The 25,446-nt window shown below is 39.5% G+C and overlaps 1 protein-coding gene and 1 long non-coding RNA gene across 4 annotated transcripts in view; both read right to left on the bottom strand.

The window, feature by feature from the left end:
* Window positions 1-7,619, bottom strand: part of LOC144004144 (uncharacterized) — a 36,260-nt gene extending 28,641 nt beyond the window's left edge. The window contains exons 1-5 of one of the 2 annotated variants that reach the window (XR_013279215.1): window positions 7,601-7,619; window positions 6,698-6,823; window positions 6,061-6,156; window positions 3,907-4,015; window positions 2,028-2,107 (exon numbers count right to left, since the gene is read on the bottom strand). This is a non-coding gene — a long non-coding RNA (uncharacterized LOC144004144). Of the gene's footprint in view, window positions 1-2,027; window positions 2,108-3,906; window positions 4,016-6,060; window positions 6,157-6,697; window positions 7,006-7,600 lie in introns of those variants that run through there. The other variant, XR_013279214.1, reaches the window with a different exon arrangement.
* Window positions 7,620-8,125: 506 nt separating this feature from the next.
* The window catches only part of tbc1d22a (TBC1 domain family, member 22a), an 81,580-nt gene continuing 64,259 nt past the window's right edge, over window positions 8,126-25,446 (bottom strand). For both annotated transcript variants that reach the window (XM_077500985.1, XM_077500984.1), the window contains exons 13-14: window positions 25,192-25,287; window positions 8,126-9,537 (exon numbers count right to left, since the gene is read on the bottom strand). In XM_077500985.1, coding sequence (XP_077357111.1) covers window positions 9,409-9,537; window positions 25,192-25,287 — 225 coding nt within the window. In that variant the 3' untranslated portion in view covers window positions 8,126-9,408. The remainder of the gene's footprint in view (window positions 9,538-25,191; window positions 25,288-25,446) is intronic.

Below are 25,446 nucleotides of genomic sequence, written 5' to 3'. Positions count from 1 at the left end.
CCATTTGGCGCACTCTGTGGCTGAGCCACCATTTGCAGCTCTTGGCAGCATCAGGGCAGCTGAACAAATGGGCCTGCAAAGTGTGAAAATGTCGAGTACAAATGATTTGTGGAGCAGAGCAGCGGCGCGCCGCGAGGACGCACTGTGAAATCTTGTTTCGTCACCCCGCGCTCCCTCTTCCTCACTTCATTCCACCTGATCTGGCTTTTCCCATTCCAACCCGTGGCTCGCCCCCTGATACTAACATCTGGCCTGTCCCACGATGTTTTCTTCTTCTTCTTCCTGCTCTGTGTTCAAATCCTGGAAGCATCTCGGCGGGACGCTGCCAGCAGAGTTGAAATCTTCCACCATCGCAGTCTCCGCCCTCCCTCCCGTCAGTCAGTCAGTCAGTCACCCGCCATTTGCAGAGTGCACTGAAAAATTAATTTGACGACACGATTGCGCATGCAGCATTCATTGCGACCGCCTGCCGAGAACAGAGGCGATATTTCCACACAACTTCAGAGAATAACTCCCATTGTTGGATCCCACCACTCTTTGGCCCGCGCGATCCCCCATATGGCCTCATTTGTAGCCATTCATATTACATGAAGGCTACTGCTAACAGTGGCCTTTTATGAATGTGTATTCCTATGATAAATCAGTCAAGGGTGTGGGCACACAGACGGTAAGGAGACCCCCAGGTTCCATTCACGCAAGGCTGATTTGGTGAAAAGTCCCGAAAATCCCACAAAGGAGATAACAGAAAATATAGCAGCAACTGTACGGCTACTTATTATACCTAAATATTAGTTTGTCTCATGTGTATATTTAAAATGTAGTTGAAACATGAAAGGGATACTTGACTCAAACTATTTTCAGCAGTAAAAAGTTCATATTTTGTCCAGAGAGAATATGCTAACTTCCTTATTTTAACATGTATCATTAGTACTTTTAAAAAGTAATTTTTCTACTTGCCGTCGACTGGTGATGACATCACCTGTACTGAGGAAGTAGGTAACGGCCTATCATGGCTCTCCTGTTTTCTGGGTTTGGTCAGTAAACTGAGCCATAATTGGTCGTTACCTACTTCCTCAGCACAGGTAATATCATCAGTCAACAGCAAGTAGAAAAATTACTTTTTAAAAAAGGGACTAATTGAACATGAATAATGACGTTACCACATTAATTATAGACAAAATATTAACTTTTTATTGCAGAAAATGGATCAATGAGTCAAGTATCCCTTTAAAAGGGATACTTGACTTATTTACCCATTTTTGGCAGTCAAACGTTAATATTTTGTCAATAATAAATTTGATATTTTCATTATTTTTCATGTACAATTAGTACCTTTAAAAAAATTTAGCAACTTGCAGTCAACTGAAAATGACATCACAATGTGCTCAGGTAACCAATCACAGCTCAGCTTGTGAATGTCACATGACCAAACCTAGTAAACAGGTGAGCTGGGATTGGTCGTTACCTGCGCACTGAGCACGTGATCTCATTTTCAGTTGACAAGTGGCAAAATTGTTTTTTAAAAGTATTATTGTACGTGAAAAATAATTAAAGTATCAAATTAATTAGACACAAAATTAACTTTTTATTGCTATAATGGGCTAAATAAGTGAAGTATCGCTTAAAATTTCGGTTTGATTAAAAAAATAAATGCCTCAATGGTTTACATTATCACACATTAAAATTCTCTTATAGACTAACGTGTTCAATTATCTCTATTTTGCTTTTAATTGACTTTCCAACAACATATTGCACATTTTCACCAATATCATTCGAAATCTATCAATATTTTTCACCAAAATCATTCCATATTTCAATATTCCACACTGTTCAATATCATGCCACATTTTCCATATTGCACTTACAAAACAAAAACAAAACAAAACAAAAAAAACAAACAACCCCCGCCCCCACCCCCCCCCACCCCCCACTAAATTCCACATGATTTTTTTTTTTCCCCCCCATTTAGCATTTCCAGCATTCAATTTCTGGAGAAAGTTATTTTTTTTACATTCCTTCTGACCTACCTTATTAATCCACTTCTCCCTTCCTTTCTTCCTTCCAGCTGTACAACTTTATTTTGTCCCTTGTTGAGACCGCCGGAGGACTGCAAGTTAAACAAAGCATTTGATTGGAAATCATTTGGCTGACTGTTTTTTTTTTTTTTTTATATATATATGACAACGCTATCATCATGAAAACTCGATTGGAGCCGAATGCATGACCAATGTAACAAAAGTTGAAACTAATTTTATTGTACAAAAAAAAAAATGGTTGAGAGATGAACCCTTATCAGGCAGTGGAAACCAAGTGGACGCTGGAGCTCCTAAGATGGCAGTAAAAGAGGTTTACTCACATGTGAGTGTTGGGGGGTGGAGATTTCTTATAAGCACAAAGCTGACACGGGTTGAAGCGGACAAGCTGAGGCAAACAGGTGAGCTGGAGGAGATACTAAAGGCAGACGGGTGAATGTTTGTGTGCTTATGTGCTTTAATGATTGGTCAGAAGGAACTGTGGAGGTTCTGCAATCCGGAAGTTGGAAGCCAGGGCTACATCCACAAGTACTGAGGTATTCAAAAACCAAGACAGGTGGGACTTTCAGGTGGGTCCAAAAACAGGTGGAAAACTCAGCTGGGGAGTGCTGAAACATGCACGTGGCAACTTGGCACCAAGGTGAAGGGTCGAGCAGGTTAAATAGAGCAAGGAGCGGGCTCCAGGTGGAGGAGTGGAACCGTCACTTGCCTTCGGTGCCGGTTGGCGCGGGTTCGCTCCTCCGCCTGGGAGACCCCATGTGGCTTACATGAAGTAGGCTTGTGTGTAAGTGAGTGGTTTAAAAAAAAAATAAAAAATAGAGCACGGAGCAGGTGAAAACAACGAGATAGCTCAGGAGGTATAGTAAAGCTTAGGCACAAGAAATGGTTCACAGGAAACTGGGTCTTCAAAATAAAAGGAGGCAGGAAAGGAGTGGAATGTGACAGTTCTGTTTTCAACATGTCTGGACTGTTTTTTACACTCCCATTTCAGAAGTATTGGAACAATGATACCCTTGATGGGTTCTTGAGCCAGTCCGACGTACACGATCATGGGCCAGAGAGGATGTACTATATATATATATATATATATATATATATATATATATATATATATATATATATATATAAATATATATATATAAATATATATATATATATATATATATATATATATATAAATTTTAAAATTGCACTGCTGTCAGGTCAAACTGACAATTTTCACAAAAATTACAAACAAAAAGTGACAGATGCTTTTTTAACTGGAAAACCATATTTGCAATTTCAAAATGCACTTTAAAATGAATTACTGTTTCAGATTTTTCTGTGATTGCATTAACAATAATAATACTACATTTAAAAATGGTAGTAGATGCATGTTTTGTGTTACTGAGTCAAATTGTAAAACAAAGCAGATGCAATGCTTCTCCCAAGGCCAAAGTTGCCATTTGAATCCATTCAGTTTAATATCGAGCTGCTAGAACCTGTCCTGATAGCTTCCCCGTTCCAAAGAACCCACACTGGCTTATCAAACAATACAATAATGTACTCATGGGCTCATTGAGCATTAACATAATGATACAAGATGATTGTAATGGCTCTAAACAAGTTGCTTTTCCCAGGATTGTTAACTTCACAGGCACACTGAGCACTGAATAGCGTCAAGAGTCGAGGCCATTTTCCCCAACCAGGGAAATGCTGTGGGCAAATCACTCGTATTCCGCCTTTGGGGCCTCCTATTGCCTGTTGATATGATTCCACAGCAGGAAATGTGAAGTGTGTTCCCCTGCCATTTCAATGTCTGCAAGCATCAACTGTTTTTTTTTTTTTCCCCCTCTAACCCTTTTTTGTATGTGCTTATCTCAGCTGTCCTTACCTTTCCTCCCCTCTCTCGGCTGTAGAGAAAGCCTTTTTGTGGATTACCCAGTTGGTCTAATCAAAGCCAGACATGCCAGACTGCACGCTGTCGGACATCTCCAACGCTCCTGAAATAAAGATAGCGATCCTCTAAGTATACACACACTTGGGCTTGCTTTCACTTGTGGAGTGCACGTCGTAATTGTGGTTAAGGTGAGGCCGACGGAATCGACGCAGCTGCTGCTGAATCTGGCCTATAATCGATATCGTAAACCTTTTGAATCCAAATTGCGCTTCCAATATTTGATTTTTATCAAAGATGCTGTAACTTCTGCCCATCAACGTGAGTAATCAGACATATAAGAGGCCTTAAATGTCTTTGAGTTGAACATCAACAATCAATGTGTGATGGCAGAAGTTAATCTGATCCAACCAATCTCTACGTAGGGATGACAGGAAATAACATGCTTGGTATATTGATCTCCCTCCTTTGTCCTACAGGTTTTATTATGATGACGTGAGAGGGAGTGGGAATTTGTATAAATACAAAAAACGTGAGGCAGAAACCAATTCTTTAGTTTTCTGGTGGGAATACACTCGAGGAATTGTAGCTTGGTTGGTCCTTATAAAACGACCAGGTATCAGCGTGCTGACTGATCATGGGCATAAAAATATTTGCTGAAACTGTTGGAATTTTCAATTGACAAATAAATATATATTATTTAAAAAATTAAAAAATAAAATAAAATAAAAAATGTCCATTCCTCAATTTTTATCAACTGCACAAGATTAGCAAATCAAAACAGAGCGATTCAGAAACAGCGTAGAATTAGCAACATTTCTGCTCGAAAGTTAGCATACATTAACATGAATCGCCTCTTGATTTTTTTTTCCTTAATTGTACATTGCAATAAATTAAAGTTCAAAATGATACATTTGGTGTTTTTGTAGTAGTATCATCGGAATTAACGCCAACCCTTTTCTTTTTCTGAATAAGTCATGCTATAGCTAACACCGGCATGTTTACAATGCTAATGCTTTGTATTGCTAACACTTATTTTGTTGAAGCAGGACAGTGTTCTTTATATATATATATATATATATATATATATATATATATATATATATATATACATATACATATATTATTTTTTTCTGTTGTCAAAAAATATTAATAAAAAAAAACATGTAAAAAATGATTCAGAAAAAGGAGAAAAAGAATAAAAATAAAAACGTAAAAGAAAATATTCCAAAAAACAGCACCAATTTCATTTTTATTTTTTTATTTTTTTTTAACCTCTGAACTGCAAGTGACCTGCCACACACCACTGACCTTTATATATGACTGGATAGCCGATACCCCCTACACACTAGTGCAAGCCATTGAAGTCACTGGGTGGCCATCTTGTTACCACCACCTCGCGAGCAGACTACTGTATAAACGACACGGTAAACAAACAGGTGAGAAATATACAGCTCGTAGGCAGTTAGTATAAGTCCAGAGGCAGGGTGGGGGATTTGTGCCGTTTTTTTTTTTTTTCCCCCAGAAAAACATAATAAAAAAAATACTCAATATTTTTTTTTTTTCTTCAAGTGAATGCAATACACTACAGTACTTTGTGACTACTTACTTTTTATGATACCAATTCTGAAATGTTTGTAAAGCTACTTTCCAATAATTGAGGCAGCACAAACATATCTTCTGTGTTTTTGCTTGATCCAGGAATAAACACAATAAAAGCACAGGGCCAATCCTGAATGGATGGGAGGCAAACACACAAGAACGCCCACGCCCACTCATAAAAGACTTCCCGCAGAGACCAACTGGATCTAGATAGAGCACAGAAAAGAGCCTGGGCCATCTGTTCGGGTGACACAGCTGATTTTTTTTTTTTTTCCTCTCAACACACATTACATTCCAACAGGAATCACAACATGTGCAACACTCCCAGCTTCCACAAAAGCTCATACAGGCCACGGATAAGTGCAAAAAGGATCAAATGTAGTTTCTTATCGAGTCTCGAGATGCAATTGTAGCATGCACGCTCCATGCCAACAGGTGAGTGCTGCTGATACTGGGTGTGATGCATTTATGGTGCGAGGAACACTGTTTAAAAAATAAAAAAATAAAAAATAGCATGCATTCGTTTGACAGCCACCAATTGCAACTCACCTGTTTTCTGGGATTTGGTCATGTGATGTTCGCAAACTGAGCCCTGCAGGCATTGTGATGTCATTTTCCGGCGACAGCAAGTGGCAAAATGGCCGCCTGAGATGAATAAAAACAGATGAAGTTACTGTATTATTGTAAATAAATGTTTCTTCTTTTTGTTGCCATCGGAAAGTACTTCAATTACGCTTTGAATTCAGAACTGGGACAATTGGAGTGGGATAAACCCAATTTCCCACCTTCCTCAAATGCAGCATTAGTTATACATCACGTCTCATACAGCTTGAGTGAGGATTAATTTTAATTCAATCAATCTACTAAATCATGACAATTAGCAGACAAAAATATGACAACCAATGTATTCATGTATTTATTGTCATTAAAAAGATGACAATAATGCAGTTTGTACCCAGTGGCCGAATCAAAGGCTTTATGTGCCAAATTAAAGCACATGTAATCTGGTAACAGACACACCAGTGCGTCTTATTCATTGCAAACTATTCTGCTTTGTCTCTTAGGCACTGTGGTCATTTTCTGCCGATGCATGCAGCGCAATTACCTCAGAGGAAGTTACATACATTGACATCGAACCAGACGCACACGCAGTTTAAGTGGCCATTAATTGTTACAAGTAGCCTACCTTTCATCCAAATGTGACCGTCGTGTGTCCCAACCATGTTGTGCGGGAGTACATAGCTTGACCACTCCACGCGGCGTCCAATCGATCCCAAACGAAACGAAAATCCAGCGAGGTCCAGTGACTCACCTGTTGCCATTTGCCATTTAATGGCAGCCATACGAAGTTCTTTAATGCGTGTTTTTTTAATTTTTTTTTTAACCTAAATATAGCGTCTTTCCAATAAGATATTTACGGTATTAACGAGCTGAAACTATTAGGACAAATAAAGTAACGCAAATCAATTGCCAAACATGATACTACAACACGACGACCACAATGTCCGATTCAGACGCACCTGCCACTCAATCTTCCTTAATTGGGGGCACATGCGCCCGATTCATACTCCAGTAAAATTAAAGAAACATTTCCCTTTTCTGGTGAGACAAATTGGACTAAAAGACGATTTAAAATGAACTAACTTAAGATCATCATTTTGTCAATTTATTGTTACATTTTTACAATACTTTTCTTGAGTTTTAAATGGGTCATATTGTTTGGACAGAGATTTGTCTCAATTACTCACACATGTAAAGTGATTTTTCACGTTTTTTGAGCTCCACAAAAAACATGTGATTTTCAACAAATGTGCACCCTACTCCCTATATAAGTGGTGTCAAACATAGAGAAGATTTAGAAAAGTAAAAAAGTGAGTTAATGTCAGACCAATTTACCAGCCGGCCACAATCAAAACATATACATGTAATTTCACAAGCAATCCTAATAAGATGAGCAATGCAACTTGTACATGAGAATTGCTCTAGATGTCATTATTTTACACATAATCTAAAGTTAAAAAATAAATAAATAAGACCAACATAAATCAAACTTGAAGATTCTAAATATGACACACATTCAACTACTCACATATGACAAGAACGTTTTTGTAACTTCAGTCACCGTGCCACACAATGCATTCTGGGAACAATATTTATGCAAAACAGGTAAGACATACTCTCCCCATACTCTTCTACATTCTCAGGACCGAGCTCAACTTTTTTGGGCTGCAGACCTCGCCGCTAATGCGAGGTTTCGCCGCGAAATGATGTAATGCTCCCCGAGGCAAGAAAAGGACAGATGAATAGAAGCAAGAAGCCAACCTCACAGACGGGCACGTTCCGGCCGACCATTGTTGCTACTAATGTATTTTTAATTTCCCATGAAGTGACTGGAGTCCTCAAGTGACCACTACTCCATAATTGGCTGCCTGTGTGAACATCACTCAGGCTAACAAGAAGCCAGGAAGCTGCAACACATGTGCACTATACTTCATTTACTGCTAACATGATGATTTCCTTAGTATATAAAAGTTCTTAAAATAAATTGGCCATTTTGTTAGCATGAAATGTACATCAAACCTTACCAATTAGAAAATACACACAACACTTTATCATAGAGGATTTATTTACACTTTCTATTTACAGTATTCTTAATTTCAAAAATTTCTGTACATTTTTTTTCCTTCAGGAATCAGTACACGCTCCCATTTTGTGAGCATTCTCAAAGCATGTCTTTTTTTTTTCTTGATTTTCGTTCATTTGCTGTTGAACAGATTTTCATGTAAGGAGACGAAGGAGAGAAGAAGAAGAAGAAAAAAAAAAAAAAAACGGCCACGGGGAAATGTTACTCGGGGGGTTACCTTGCAGGAGATTCTTCAAAGATGGTTTGAAGTTGAGTGATGTGCATGTCGTGGGAGGAAGGATTTGTGCTTTCATCACTGCAGGGATGCTTCTGAGAGCAGACTGGCTTTAAGTTAGCATAACTTCATCTAGCTAGATAAACTACTAATGCATTTGAACAAAAATAATATAATACTCCACCCCCCAAAAAAATGGCAGAAGGTGCAACAATTTGTGTTCAATCTGGGGAAATGATCTGTCTTTGATTTTATTTAAACGCTCGTCTTTCAGTTTGCTGTGTGGAATAAGGCAACAAAAGTGACAGTTTGTAAGCCCCGCCCCCACCCTATTTAAACAGTTAGTGGAGACATTTCTAATGTGACGGTATGGAAAAACAAGTAGAAGTGTTGAATGGTGCAGACAAAACAAAACAAAAAAAAAACAAAAAAAAACAAAAACGAATTGCTCCGATGCCAGGCACAAGCTTATGTAAACATAAAAATAAAGAATATCACAAGCGGAAAACGTACGTACGTACGTACGTCCATCCGTCCGTCCGTCCGTCCATCCATCCATCCATTTTCTATTGCGTTTGTCCTCATGATAAAAATAAGAGCATTGTTTTAGGTCCACTTTTGTTATTTTGGAGGAACAATCTCCTTGCAAAAAGATGTTTACGTGTGACGCGTCTTTGAGCAACCATTTTAGGTTCCCAGAGCAGCACCTGATTTTTTTTTTAAGTTGGTGAAGAGGGGAAGTCATGTTCCTCGAGCAAGAGCACACTTTGCCCTTTTCTTTGTCTTCCCGTTGACTTAACGGACCAAAAACGGTCACATAGTTGCCATAGGAGGGCCAAAAAAAAAAAAAAAAAAAAAAAAAAGAAGAAAAAAAAGTCTCCCAAGTCTGTCTCCCCATGAGTAGAATGTGAATTTTCAAGCCACAAATAATAAAAACGGTTCCATGATCCCATGTTCAGTGCTACATCCCATCCACTCAGTTTGTCAAATCTCCTTTTGGGCAATGTAAAGAAACATCAGGTAGGCGGCGTTGGCATCATCATCTCTTGTAGTGGTTGGGGGCGTCGGCAAAGGCGAACTTCAACCGGTAGGCCTCGGCCAGCAGCACGCTGACTTCTTCGTTGCCCCAGTGCATGGTGGGAAGGTTCTGCAGTAGAATCATCAGGCCCTTTGGGACACAACAGCACATTTTTTTTATATGTTAATAGCCCGTCCCCTCCCCCTCTCAGGATTTGCCTCGCTCCATTAAAAGATGAGTTGATGTTTCTTGATACTTCCAATACAACTGAAGGATGGTATACATTTTAAAGGGTAAGAATTCAATTTGGTTTGATTCAAAGGTTCATTTCGATCAAAAGCTATTCCCTGATTAAACTCAGTTTTTGTTACACCCCTAATTTCTACTTCTATATGAACCTTTCAATGTTTGACATTACATTTCTAAAAATATAATGTAATCAGTAATAAAAGCCCCGAGGAGGACATGCTGGCCACTAAAACTGATTTTCAAATTAATTTTGTTTGTAAAAACAGATTTAATGCATGCATATAATAACAATAAAAAAACTAATTATTTTGCAATGACTTATAATGGGGCTTCCTGTCCCATGCTAAAAAGCTTTTTGTCTAATCCCGCAAACACACACACTCGCGATGGTGGAAACATTATCTCCCCAGAGGCGTTAATTAAGTCATTTTTCATGCGCAGACACAAAACACTTGCAGAATATGACCCATTATTTGCTGTTTACTTTTCTCCTTTTACAAATAGAACCACTAATTCCACTTTTTGAGAGTTATTATGCTGAGAACAAAAAGAAAATTTAAAACAACAATCAGCAGGTGCCTTCAAGTCGCCAATATCAAACATTGGACTCATTGACAATGAAATATGACAGTGTGCGGGATTTTTTTTGGTCAAACTGAATTTCAATTGGAGAGAATGGTGTTGGGGGTGCCAGCAAATGACCCCCCAAAAACTAACCAGCTATTCTGTGAAATGGTTAATTTCAACTAAAAAACAAAAACAAAAAACAAAAAATTTACTTATTATGACTTCATAGCACTTTTTATGAATATTTTTGCCTTAAGTACTGTATCGGGCATTTTGGAGAGTCACGTGATCATCGTGACGTATCGCGTGCGTAAAATACACATTGAATAAATGACACCAAAGAACTCACGAGGAATTATCGCATCCCACGGCAGACGTCAAAGGTGGAATTACGCCTTACAACAAAGAAGTACTTCTTCAAAAGCTGTGCAGCCATGGAGGACAGATTTGTTTCCAACCGAAAGTCGGATAAAACTGGCACATCCAGCCGTCAGTGATTCCAAGTGGACAGTAAACATCCGGGTGACTTGTACTCTGCTAGGCTAAGCTACATGTTGTGCACGCTTTAGCCCACATTAGGAGAGGCCAAGCCCCACCGCCCCACCCCCACACGGAATGACATGAAACCGGACCTGTTGAGGAGTTTACTCTGAACAGTATTTAGGATCCAATACATCTTTTTCCTCGCTCATTACGTCAGCAAATTCCCATTGAAATGAGTGAAGACGGCTTCCAGTTACGCACGGGATACGTCATCACGATCACGTGATCAGGTACATGGCGTCCCACACTGTATGATCGAATTCGGACACTTAATCGGTATAAAGTAAAATTCAGGAAATAAGATGCCGAAGATATTTGTACTTTTATTCTTTGTACACAACGCCTAATCCAATACTGGAAAATGATTAACAAGTGTTGTTTTTCTTGCGTAATTTCCTGCTTCATCAACTAAAACCCGACTTTAAAGTACAGATTTTTTTTTTTTTTTTTTTTTTTTGCTTCATCAACTTCTTTCTTGCAAATGGTAAACAAACACAAAGGCACACGCATGCACGCACAAAATCTCCAAGACTAAAATGTTTCCCTCCCAAAGCAGAATGAGATTAGGTTAGTGCAACAGATTCTGTGTGTGTGCACGCGCACTATGAATCAGTGCCCCGAGAGTTTTCATTATCGAGCCCCAAATCATCGCCATGACAACCCGGGTCTATCACCAATCGTGGCACTAATAATCACATCAGAGGACAAATCATGCGGCGTCACTTGAATCCCTGCCGCTGCATGAAAGGATTGTAAGTTGATTGAAAGTATATCACCCAAATGAAAAGTCAAATAATTTTTCCATTTAATTCCATTTCTTCTTTGGGTTGTTGTGTGTTTACAAAAAAAAAAAAAAAAAAAAAGAGGCACTTTGTATTATTTCTGTGTCCTCTATATTAAAATGAAGGTGTTCCATGATTGTTTTTGTCTACCTTGTGTTTTTAATGAGCAGCTGAGACAACCTTAATGACTTGGCAACAAAAATCATTTATATTCTGAGTGACGCCGTTTAAAAAAAAAAAAAAAAAACTCCAACTTTCTTCTCACTAATTAAGTTGCCATTCACTTTTTCTTTTCCCTTTTTACCCATCAGGCACTCTGCTGTGTTTCACCTCCAGCATCTTGAATAACTTGAAAAGGTAAACGGAAGACAGGGAAAAGTTTGGCGACAACATGTTTGCGTGGAGGATAAATGCGACGAGAGATAATTAAGTAAACAATAACGGATGATCACAGGCCTCTCAACGTTTGAGTGAAAAGACAAAAGCAATGACAAACTCATTAAGGAGACAAAACAGTTGATGCTGAAGTGTGTCGTGGATGCTAACGCCAATTATGTTGAATGTTGTAACACGGAGTGACACTGATGAGTAAATTCAAGTATTAAACTTGCCTTTCAATGTCACTACATTAAGGTCACGTTTGACACTGATGGGAAAATGAAGTTTCTATGCAAAAACTGGACATGTGAAGGTGTGTTTTTTTCCAGTTCAATTCAGTTTCAGTTCGATTGAACGCAGAAAATTCTATTTCAAATCGCTACTGCCACCTGTTGACAAAAATTGAAACTGCACACCGCCCTTCTTCCCATACACAATGTGCATTTGACGACACATCTGCAGACAGAGGGCAGGAAATTCAAACCCAAATCCAGTCTGAAAACTATTGGCCAGAGGCTTGCAGGAATACCCAATGTGAGCAGCTAAGGTGTTCATCTAATAATTACAAGATTCAGTTTTAAACGGTCAAATAAAAAGGCTAATGTAAAGATACTTTGGGCCGAATTGTTACAGCTTTAAATTACACTGTGTGTTCCGAACTAGGTAGCGAGAGAGCTAACAAACTAACTAAGCTAACTTGCCTAACAGTCAGACTAACTAACTAGCACAACTAATCAACCAACCAAGGTAGGTAACTAACTGGACGACTAATCGAAACTTCTATTTCAAATAGCAAGGTGAAGGACCAACCAACCAACTACTCTAACTACGGGCTACGAAAATATATAGCTAAGTAATGGCTACTCTATCAAGCTAAGCAAATAACTAGTTTATGAGCAAACTAACAACTAGGGATGTTCAATACCACTTTTTTTTCAGACCAACACCGATCCCCAGACCCTCAGTACTCACCGATACCAACTGCCGACACCAGTAGTACATTTTGACAAATTAAAAAAAATAAAAAAATCACTAAAATATATTTTTAAACAAATATATTTCCTTTAATTTTAACAAAAAAAAAACAAAAACAGCACAGTCACTCTTCAATAGTCTTAACTCTCAAAATAAAACACAAACATGCTCTTTTAGTTTAAGATTCACAATTTTGAAGTATTTCGAAACCGGTGAAGTTTTGGTGAAAAACTGGTGCAAGCTAGCGCCCGTTACAGGCAAGGAGGACTCACTTAACGTCCCCCTCTGTCACCGGCCGCTTGTACTCGTCTGCGTCACGAGTACTCGAGTACTTGAAAAAAGGCTGGTATCGGCCCGATACCGATACCTGGTTGGTATCGGTACTCGCCCATCCCTACTAACAACCAAGCAAACTAACCGACTAGCTTTATAACCAATTATCTAACTATTTGCAAGATAACTAAATGATAAACTTAATTAGTGAGCAAGCTAACACAATAATAACTACCTGAATAACTGATGAGCTTACACACCAACTAATAGCCAAGAACTGACTACTTAACTTGCTAACTAATTACTCGATAACCATGTAACAAAACTACTGTAATTGATAGCTAACTAGATAGGTAACTAACAACAAATTAGCTCCAAAATAGCAACCTAGCTATCTCAATGAACAATAATGGGAACGGGGAAAAAAATAAAATAATGATGACCTATCACACTTAAACCTCTTCTACATAATTGACTTATTAGATACCTATTTGATAACCAAGTAACCAACTTCTAGACTATTGTAACAGCTGACTACGCAGGTCACTGTTAAGCTAATGAGATAGCTACCCGACTAATTACGACCTAGTTAACTGACTGACTAACATTACTAACAAGTTAGCTGTTACCTAGCAAACCAAACAGGCATCCAACCAACCAACTACTACAATCAGTAGCTCGCTCACTAGGTAGATAACTGACTAACTAACTACCTAGCTAAATTAACCACCAACTACTATAACAAATTACATTTGAGTTAACTAACGATCTAGCTAATAAATGGACTAACTTGATAACAAGCTAGCTACTTGTTAAGCAGGAAAGCAACTAAATCAGTAGTTTAACTTTTAGCCAACTAATTAGGTAAGTACCTAACTAGCTTTTGCCACGTGCAATTTGTCATACACTTTTGGTGATTTACAGTATTTTTTTTGTAATTAAATCATTTGTAAACAATTTATTTCTAAGGGTAATGTAAGATAAGTTTGAAATTATTTGGTACTGTTTCAGGAGAATAATTTGTGGTATATTTTAAGCTATTGATAAAGGTTGACATTTTTCGGGAGGCTGTTTGTTGCACATTTTTGCAAGTCGTATTGGGGCCTTTGTCATTTTCTTGGTTCAGCGCATATTGTAGACATGACTCTGCCCTCTCCTGCCTCACTTTTGCTTCATTTCTTGTGTGGGCAGTCCTCTGGTTCAAACAAATAGCAAATGTATGTATATTACTCTCACTGCAAGTGACTCACCCTTCCTAATCTAAAGTACATTTTTAATAGTGATGCCTTCTTAAAATAAATCGCCTGAGTCACTTTTTTTTCTTCAGACTTTTCAAGAAACAAAAAAAATTGAACCATTTGCATCATGAGGAGATTCAGTTAAAAAACAAAAAACAAAAAAAAAAACATAGGCAATTATTTTAAAAGGGTGAGATCTTAGTTGTTGTTAGTTGTTGTTTATCCACAAAGAAAACTTGGACCTTGACTTTAAGGGGATCCTTCTGTTGGGAGCAATTGGGGCAAAGAGTGGAAGGCGACGGAGAGAAAGGGCGCCTGATCGGCTTTCAGCCGGGCCTTTTGCTCATCGGTATTCTACGGCGCGTCACTGTCCGCTCGCCGCTTTCACCACTCACCCATACACGCAACCAAATAACCCGAGTGTGGAGCGAGTATTTATGCTAATGCCCATCCTCACATGAGCGCAACAACTGTGGCAAATAATACATAACGTTTACAATTAAAGAAGAAAGAAAGTGTTCTGGCCCGCTGACGTCCTGCCGCGCACATTAAACTGAGGACAACTCGAGCGTTGTTAATGGGAGTCTTAAATAGAAGAAAGTGGATGCAGGAGACATTAGAAGTGCTGGATGCCTCATGTTTGAAATATTCCACGACTTGCCCAAGTGGTCCTGGAAGCCTGGGGGCTAGACAGCATGTTTTGGCCTCCTCCAAGGCTGCTCGGTGCTTACTCTTCATCACTCACAGCAAATTTCAAGAAAAAAGCTTGCATAACCACTTGATGATATGAAAGCGAATATTCACATTCAGTTGATTTTGCTTGCAAACCTCCTGTGCAGCCGTATTCATAGTGTTTCACTTTTTTTTTCACTTTTTGTTGTTTCGAACCACACATACACACACTCATTGACATAACTAATCAAACTAAAACAAAAAAAATAAAAGTACAAATGAATAAATAAAAACAAATAATTAAAGGGATACATTTTCAGCAGTAAAAAGTTAATATTTTGTCTATAATTAATGTGGTAACTTCATTATTTTTCATGTACCATTAGTACCTTTAAAAAGTCATTTTTCTACGTGCTATCGACTTATGATATCACCTGTGCTGAGGAAGTAGGTAACGACCAATCATGGCTCAGTTTACTGCCCAAACCCAAAAATCAGGAGAGTCATGATTGGCCGTTACCTACTTCCTCAGCACAGGTGATGTCATCATCAGTCAACAGCAAGTATAAAAATTACTGTTTAAAGGTATTAATTGTGCATGAAAAATAATGAAGTTATCAAATAAATTCTGTACAAAATATGAACTTTTCACTGCTGAAAACTGTTCAATGAGTCAAAAATCCCTTTAATAATAAATAAATAAATAAATAAATAAATAAATAAATAAATAAATACAAATCTGAACTTGCCTTTGAATTGTGGTTCAAAAGAATTATATATATATATATATAAAAATCACGACAAAAGAGAACAAAAATTGTCACCGTACCACTAAAATTAATAAAACTAATAAAAGTAATAATAATAATAATAATAATAATAATAATAATAATAATAATAATAATAATAATTTGACCAATGTGATTAGACCTGCCGTCTAATCAAGTTCTGCTTTGTGTATGCATGCGAAGGCATCTATGGTGATTGAGGAGCTTCATTATAGGCCATATTTCAGCCTGGTTACCATCTGCCGGCTATCGCTTCTGCGATGTTAATGACTTCAATTGCATACGTCTTGGAGGGCGGTTGGTATCGGGGCCCATAGACAAACGCGGTAGCGCGGCAATATACTTTATCGCCAAAACAATAATTGTGTGTTGATTATGTGACTGTTACATGTCATGTGGCTTCCTGCTGCTATTTAAGAATGGATATTCATTCATCCCACAGCCCCAAACACATTGATCCACCACGACTGTACAGCGTGTTACCAAAAAAAAAAAAAGCAATTAGCTCGCCATCCCCTTCACTTGGCAAGCCTTAAAGTGGTTAATGGCTATTGATACTGGGGGGAAAGCAGATTGCCAATAGTCGTTGCTGAGGCTCTAACTTGAAGAGGCTATTGCATTTGCTTTTATGTTTTGATGTTACTACCTGAATCTCGCCTACCTATCTTTGTATTCTACTACGCTGTTTCACTCACACGTACTGCATTAACTTTCATCCATCTTTTAACATACACACACAAACAAGCAATTTGAACATTTTTATTTTTCCACAGTGCATCACACACACTTAACGCAACCAAGATGCTTATTCATAGCCATGTGTGGAGCATCTCACATTTACAAAAAAAAAGTGGTTAATGTGTTAAAACTCGATGTGTGTATACCTAGCTTTAAGCCATGAATGTTCTGGGTTTGCGGTCCTGCTATTTTGTTGATTTTTTTATTTTGGTCCAGTTATATTTCAATTTTGTACTTTATTTTGGGATTTTCACACAATTGGCTAATTACGGCTAAAGGTTATTCTATAATGACAACAAACTACCGTTATTTCTACCTTAATTTATGGACTATAGAGCGCGCCTGATTATAAGCCGCATCCCAGTACATTTCTTAAGCAAAAAGCATTTTGTACATACATGAGCCGCACCTGACTATAAGCTGCATGTGCCCACATTGAAACATGAGATATTTACAAAGAAAGACGGTACACAGAAAGAGTTTTCAAAGGTTTAATAATATACCTTAGCTTTTCTCTCCAAACAGTGCCTGTGACGCGGCAGTAACACAGCAGCAATACGGTAGTAACTAACAGTAATAATTTAAATTGGAAATCACATTTGTGAGAAAATGTAGAGACTTTGTTTCAAGGCCGTATCACCTTCTACAGGGGCTCAAAAGTACAGTTAAAAGGAGTGCTCAGACGCAGCGCAGCAGACCTCGGCCAAAACTACTTGATCACATGCCACATGAAATAAACCAATCAAACCAAAAGGGCCATTTCATTGGCAAGATGAAACGGTGCTAAGTGAAGTGACGATATGAGTGCTTTAAGCCTTTCAAGGTGCCTCGCAGTCATTCCCCTTGGTGTCGCCTAACAGTGAGCGGCAAACTCCTCTGAGAAATTAATGGCGGTACGATGACAGATGTGTTGTGCAAAAAGAAGAAGAAAAAAAAAAACAGACACACTCAAAAGACATGCACTTGTGACCAACAGCCGTAAGAAGTGTACTGTTTTCTCTGACATGCATCATTCCACCTCTAACCTCCTTCCTAGCACATCTACATGAAGACGACACGCACACATCATGACTGTCACCTGCATGCGCAAGCTCCAGGTAGCCGGCGCTGGTAATGGTGTTTTGTGGCATCCTGAGGTGTAATGGGCATAGGCACTGCTCTGTCAGGGCCATTAGCTTTCTGTAGCTCGTATAATTACACTAAATGGGCCCTCTGGCAAACAGTGGGCGCTAAAAGAGGAGTCGGGCATGTGGCACGCGGGGAGAGGTGCGGGCGTGAAAATGGCTGGGCCAAGTCATGAAAAGGCAGGTGGATAAAAGCCCAACTGGATGTGTCATTCCAATAGCTAATGAGGCAATTCTCTGCTCATTTGGAAGATACAGTAGATCTTGTCCTCTAATTGTCTGTTATGACACAAAATATTACAGTTACTCAAATAGTTTAGGGGAGACCAGGTAAGGTTAGGTGTTTATCAGAGAGGATATATATATATATATATATATATATATATATATATATATATATATATATATATATATATATATAGAGAGAGAGAGAGAGAGAGAGAGAGAGAGAGAGAGAGAGAGAGAGAGAGAGAGAGAGAGAGAGAGAGAGAGAGAGAGAGAGAGAGAGAGAGAGAGAGAGAGAGATGAATGAAATAAAAACTAACTAGAATATAATATCTAAAAACTACTATAACATATTATATAATGCAAACAACAGAACACTATTATTTTATGGTAAAACCGTGGCAGTGACTTTTTTTTTTTTATTTCCTCTCCGTTGTCACTGCTTTGGCCTGAAAAGGACAGCTTATATGCTATTTGGAGGAATATAAATAGAGTCTTGTTTTGTTAGGACAAAAAAAAAACAAATGATTGGAATATGTTTGTTCCCCCGAAGCAGGTATCTGCAACATTTCAGGGCTAAAGAAGCACAAAAGTGCCAAGAGGAATGAGAACGCAAAAGCTCCAAGTCCTCCGTTTGAAGTGAACAAATGCCACCCAGCAAGTCCCAAGAAGCAGCCTAATTAAAACCTGTTCTTTGTATCTTGTTGGCTCCATCTTCAGACAAAAAGAAAAAAAAAACACACACATGAAGGAGCAGTTGCCAGGCAACAAGTCGAGAATCCATGAAGTCCCTGAATCCTGGACAGTTTGTTAACGCGGCACCTTAACCCACCGTTGAAGCTGCCATGTTGTTGAAAGACGACACAAATAAGGCACATTTTCTTTAATGATATAGAAATGAGGTTTAACCAGCTACCTTTTGACATTTCTTATCAATGCTTCATACATGTTACCATGTCTACTGCTAACTTTTTTCATTGAAAGGCTTTCAACAACACGTAGGCGAATCTAGCAAAATAACGTCCACACAAAGCTGGATTTCTTTTTCTTTTTTAACCCCAGGTTTTCACCGGATGCGGTTGCGGTGCGGTTGCGGTGCGGTGCGGTGCGGTGCGTCTTGACTGCGTGCTCCGGACGGGTCAATTTTTTTGTCAATCCACACTGGCTCCGCACAGCTGCGGTCCGGCAGCTCCGTCGCCGCCCACTTCCCAACGTGTCTCGCGGGACCGCGCGCGCGCGATCATGTGGCATTTCACAACGACAAACATACAGAAAGTCTGTGCTCAACAGAGAAGCAGAAAGAGAGGTGGACTTCTTTTGATTTAACCTTTTCTTCTTCTTCTGCTATGAGATTCCATGCAGCATCCTTTTTTTGGTTGTCCTTGTAAAGTATATTAATAACGAGAGTCGGGTCAGTGCGGGTCCACTCTTTATTTCTGTCTTCCGGGTCCGGCTGCCGCTCAGTACAGCAAGCGAGACGGGCACAACAAGCAATCACGAACATCAAACTCACAATACATTACAGTCCTTATAAAAAGGATGTGCCGTGTCATATATTATTTTGTGGTTTTCCACCTCCAATATAAACCTCTCCTCGTCCATGTTCGCTGGTGTCTAAACCGTGAATGAGCACATGGCCCGGCGACGCCCACGTCACGTTTTGCTGAAAAACTTGCGAAATAGGAGCTGGCGAGTGTTTTATTCTGAAAGGTAACCGGAAATTTATTTTGAAACTGCCTCGGTCTTCCTGTCCCGCTCGATGTGTTTTGTGCTAGCTTGCCATTTGCCGGAGGCCTACCGCTGCGGCGTCCGGCAAAAATAGAAAATAGGTCTATCCTTGCGGAAGGCTTGCGGCACGCCGCAGGCCTTCCGCAGTCGACACGCAACGCACCCGCAAGCGGTGTAAACTGCACCATTCGAATGAATGGAATCTAATTGCTTGCGTCGCCGGACCGCACCGCAACCGCACCGCAACCGCACCGCAACCGCATCCGGTGAAAAACCGGGGTAAGAATACTGCCTTTTTCCTTTCTTCTACAGCTCCAAGTAGGTCAAACAAGCCCTAAAACTCGGACCACTTCAATTATCCGTTTTTCAAAAGCAGTTTCCACTTTCAGGAGGAATATGCCAATCATCATGAAAAGCTCAGTGTGCAATGTTTATGTACTCGTGATCCTTTAAAAGCTGTCAGCATCTCCCTAGCCCACCTCAATGGTACTCCATGTGCTTTATATGCGCGACAAGTGGAAATAAAATGCTCCAATATGTGAAGCATTATTTATGGGCATGTAAAGGTTGTTCCTGTCTCTTGAGTACACCGCGTTCGGTGACAGGAGAAAAAGGTATGACGAGCGCGTGTGCTATAGCAGACGTGCGTCCCAAGCCGTCGGTTAGCAGGAGCGTGCTCGCCCGTGCGGAACGCCGGAGGGCGGATTGCTCGGGGAGTAACCGCCTCCACCCTCCTGCTTTTCATTTAGCGGCTTAACCAGTCCCACCAAAAACGGCAGAGGAGGTTCACGCTTTACTCGCCATACAGCGCCTGATAACCGCTGGCAAATTATCATTTTAAATGATTTTCTTCCTGTCGGTTAATTAAAACCATTAAAGTGAATCAATCAGTCACTCTTAGAGGACACAGCGTCGCACGCTGTTGATGCTCTACAATTTTTCATTGAAAACTATTAGGTCACACTTACATACATACTTCATGTAGTGCGAAGGACTGCAGTGCTATAAATGGGCTTTTCAAAAAAAATAATAATAATTAGACGCTGTTATACAAGTAAATGCTGGGATTTGAAAAAAAAAAAGTGAATTAGTACTTCAAATGGAAAACTTTTTGGTTATATTACAAATGCACTTGTTAGTGCTGTATTAGCTTGGACTTTTGTATTTTTGGAGCTCATAAAAGCGTGCTCTCTCCATTTAAATGACTGTTTAAATTTCTATGACAGCCCAATGAGGCACAAAACCAGCTGGGCCTGAACTAGATTGGTATTTATTTTTGTCATCTCTCACCTTACTTTAACTCCCTCCCTGTTTATTTGCTGTTTTTTCCTTTTCTGTGACAGCCTACTTAGGCAGAACACTGAATTAGATGCTTCCTTTTATGACAAGTATGGAAATTCATTATGCACTTTTCCTCTTTGTCTTTTAACAGTTTGAAACGGACTTTTATTGTTACAACTGTTGGTTTTAGTTTTTTTTTTTTTTTTTTATAGGCATGCCTGATCATATTTATTATTCTTTGTTGTAAAACCCACTGCAGAGAACAGCACTTTTGCCAATTGTGTTGTTTTAAAAGCGCTGTACAAATAAATACAGTTGGATAAGATGCCTGCCTGAAGGTATATCCACCAAACAGCAGAACATTTCTATATGCCAGAGGAAATTCATAATCAAATTCAAGTCTGAACTGGTGAACAAAATGATCAGGAAGAGAATCCTTTTCATTTAATCTAGCTTTTTGGCTTTCTTCACCTTGACTCATGCAGCGAAGTGATCATTTAGTTTTCCTAGTTGTGCTGGACTAGAATTGCTCAACTTGCCATTGCAAATCATGCAGTTAAGATGCTGACTCCCATCATTCAACTCATTTTAAAACAACATTTCAAAACAACCACCACTGTTTTCTGAAGATGGAGCCAAGGGGCAGCAGATAAAATGAAAACAGCAGAGGCCCATAATGGAACCCTGTGGACCACCATATACATTCCGTTATACATGTGATATGTCGACTACTGAGCGTGCCAACTTCCCTGCAGCACAAACAGGTCAAGCAATATAATGTGATTACCTGCAGCCAATGATGTACAAGCATCACAAAACATTTGAGTCGGGGGGTGCGTGTATTGACCTCTACCGAACCGCGGAAAAACTCACTCAACACATATCTGGGGTTCGATCGAACCTAGGTTAAGAACCACCGCTCTACTAGAATAGATACTGCTTCAGAAACATATCTAAGAAGAGAGAAGAAATTAGTAACAGCAAGAGTGTAAGTGGAAGAAGCAAAGTGAAAGCAGATGTGACAGCAGTGGTCTGTGCAAGTTGATAAGAAGTTGCTCACCAGGCCCTTAAGCACCTGCCAGGCCCACGTCTGAACTCTCACACTCAGTGGATCAGGGGCAGAAATCTCGGGGAATTAAACCACTAAAGCTGAGAAGAGAGGGACCGTTAACATTTCGGCTCCCCCGCTGACATTAATCTGTGCCCAAAATACTTAAAACGAATGTTCTTTTGCAGAGATCAATTTGTGCGGAGATTGTGCAGTATTTCCTGCATATTGGTTCACTGATGGATAAAGTGAGCCGCCGTATCACACATATCTGTGCTCCATTAAGTGCAGACAGCAGACATGAAGACATTAACAAATGGGCAGAGAGAGCTCATTTGCAGTTTATTGTCAAATGCCATGATGACATTTGGCTGAATGTGTTTTGAGGAAAAGGCCAGTTTAGAAGATACGCCTTTGGGGGCTCTTTTTTTTTTTTTTTTTTTTTTTGCAAGCTAAAATTTGATGAGGAAGTAAAAGCGATGGAAAAATCCCCACTAGCGTACGCAGTTTCCTTCAGACTATAACCTTGTGAGTGCTGTCTAACTAATAAGGAAATAATTATAAATTGTTCACATTGTTGCAGGTCGCTATTTAATAGCCTTTGGTATGAATGTGAAATAGAAATGAACAAAAAGCAGCGGTCTCAAAATGAGCCAGACAAAGTTGAAAATGGAGTGAGGTCAAGACCGGATGTTAAAGCGGAGACGGATACGCCGACTGCCATGCCATGTCGCCAAACTCCCGACATCCGCCGGCGTCCGTCTTGGTGTGTAATCAGCTCTTCAATGTAACATCATAAAGTACTTTGAAAAAGCCTTTGTAAGAATAAACCGGGTCAGCTGCGGTCTCTTTCTTACTTCTGTTCAGCTATTGCGACTGGTGCTTGCGGAGTTCTTTTATTAGCTATTTCAGAAATATAGTTTACTTCTCCCATATGTACTTTCTGAATGTACACCCTGTGATAATGCAGTTCATTGTTTGCACCTCCACTATAGCACATACTTTAAGTAGGTTTTCATGCATTTAAAGTGTTTCATATGGTGAGATATTTACAGGTCTGCCTCCCCACGATAAATATTGGCTTGCTGTATTTTCTTTTCAAAAACATTTTTTTGTCTTCATTGCTCTGAACTATAATAATCTTCATTCCCCTTTTCCACCCTCTTATTCATACCCTGATCCTCGACACAGCGTGCAACTCTTATTTTCCCTCTCATGTCTATGAAGATGGATACTTTGCCCTTGGTGAACCACTTGGTAGTCAGTGCGGGATGCAAGCTTGTCGCCATGACTGTGCGGGATGCACAAGGTGTGTAGGTGCTCGGATGCGTCGGTGGACTCCAGATTGAATTTATCATGATGAAATAAATATCGGTATCCTCACGCATTCTAATATGCAAGGCGATATCAACTTAATTAATTGATTTGGGCCCATATTTTGAGTTTTAATTTGTCACAATTGAAGAAAATATACTAGTTGACAAGACACTCAATAATGAACAGTTGGGTCAAAAAGGGACTGGTACATTTTTTTGAGTTAAATAACCTACCATCAAAAAAAAAAAAAAAAAAAAAAAAAAAAAAAAAGATTTTTTTTTTTCATATTTAGAAAAATAAAAAAAACAAAAACTAAAATTGGGGTTTTATATATACAGTGATACCTCGGCTCACGAACTTAATTGGTTCCCAGAGAGTGTGTGTAAGCCGAAAAGTTCTTCTTCCGAACATTTATTTCCCATAAGAAACCATTAAAATGAGAATAATCCGTTCCCAGGTCCCTATAAAACATAATTTTCTACTAAATAAGCCTTAAAACTACACAAAAATATACTTTATTTTATGTATAATAAATGTGCTATTGTATTGTAATTAAAGAAATAAATTGTACTGTATAATAAAGTCGTTTTATTTTACTTTGTGATGGTAGTTCTTAAGGATAGTAGCAATGGTAGACTTACTTCATTCGCGAGCGTTTCACCGCGTAGTGTTTATGGAACGGTTGTCGCTCATTCGCACTTTCGTGCTCACCGGAGCGGAGGAGGTGTGTCCCTTGGTGACAAGGAAGTGGAGCACTTTAGCGAGTCAACAAAAAGTGAGCACCGCCAACTACTTTCACCTCTTTCCTGGGACTAAACAGCCGTGGCACGATTTTCTCCTTTTTTGAGGTACGTGATGGCACTTTCGCTTTTTTTTAGTGGCGCGAACTCCATTGACTACAATGCAAACGCGCCGCCGAATCGCCGTCCCTCGCTGGTAAGCATTAGGCTTAACACGAGCCTGTGGTGGGGTCTTTTTCGGTCCCATAATAGCAGAAGTACACTCAAAACGTCTATCAAACACAAACCGCGTCCGCACTAAAAGAAAGGGGGTGACGAACTGGGACGCCGTGAGCGTGCGTCAGCTTCTCGTGGCCGCCACCGTGGTGCTGTTTGACCGCGTGGTTTGGTTCGTCCGCCGAAAAGTAGTTCGTCAGCAGAGACTAAATTCTCGCGAATTTAATGTTCGTGAGGCGAAAAGTTCGTGAGCTAAAGCGTTCGTCAGCCGAGGTATCACTGTATATATATATATATATATATATATATATATATATATATATATATATATGACCAACAGAGTTAGGTAAGTCCATTTTTTATTTTTTGACCAAATTTGGGTTACTTTTGACCCAAACATTTGTGAGTGCATATGACACATTACAAAATCTCTTTTGAAGAAGCCCGTTGGACGAATAATGGAAGACGCTGCAGAAAGAGCAACCCGCAGTAGATTCTCACAGATCTGAAGCCTCAGGATTTATCAGATTTTGTTGGCAACATTTTTTTTTTTTACCGCAAATCTTAGATTGAACTCCAGATTGTACCACTTTTGGGACATCCCACTGTAATATAAGCGCCGGCGGTGCGCGCGCGTGTGAGCTGATGTCGTACTGTGCCAGTGCAGTTAAAGACTCATGTTTCCTGGTGAGCAGGCCAGCAAAGTCACCTTCTGGCAGCTGTCTAGCGCCATCCACTAATGCACCCATGACTTCTGAACCTTACAGTTAATGACCATGGAGGTAATGGAGAGGGACGTGGACCATGAACAACTCCACAATTACAGCCTGGTAGATTTCTCGCACACCATATACAGACTATTGAGCGCCGCGCTATGTGAGAGAGCAGCCAAAATGTGCTGTTTTGTTTTGTTTTGTTTTACCTGAAAGTCTCGCTCCTCGAGAATCTCTTTTCTCCACCTCACCAGGAAAGCTGCGCAGACGTAGAGATGGAAATGGGAGAAACCCTCAGGTTCAGCCTTGAGGGAACAAGATGAAAAAGCTGCTGTTGATTTAACGATATGGAGGAAGTAAATATCGTCTGTTTCATCACAAATGCTTCCTTCCAATTTTTACACATATAAACCATTAAGATAGCAAAAAAGGGTAAGAACATTTCCTGACAGATTTAAAAAATA

This window comes from Festucalex cinctus, chromosome 16, assembly GCF_051991245.1.
Source record: "Festucalex cinctus isolate MCC-2025b chromosome 16, RoL_Fcin_1.0, whole genome shotgun sequence".
Taxonomy (NCBI): domain Eukaryota; kingdom Metazoa; phylum Chordata; class Actinopteri; order Syngnathiformes; family Syngnathidae; genus Festucalex; species Festucalex cinctus.
The sequence above is the reverse complement of the archived record's forward strand: the minus strand, read 5'-3'. Positions and strand labels throughout refer to the sequence as shown.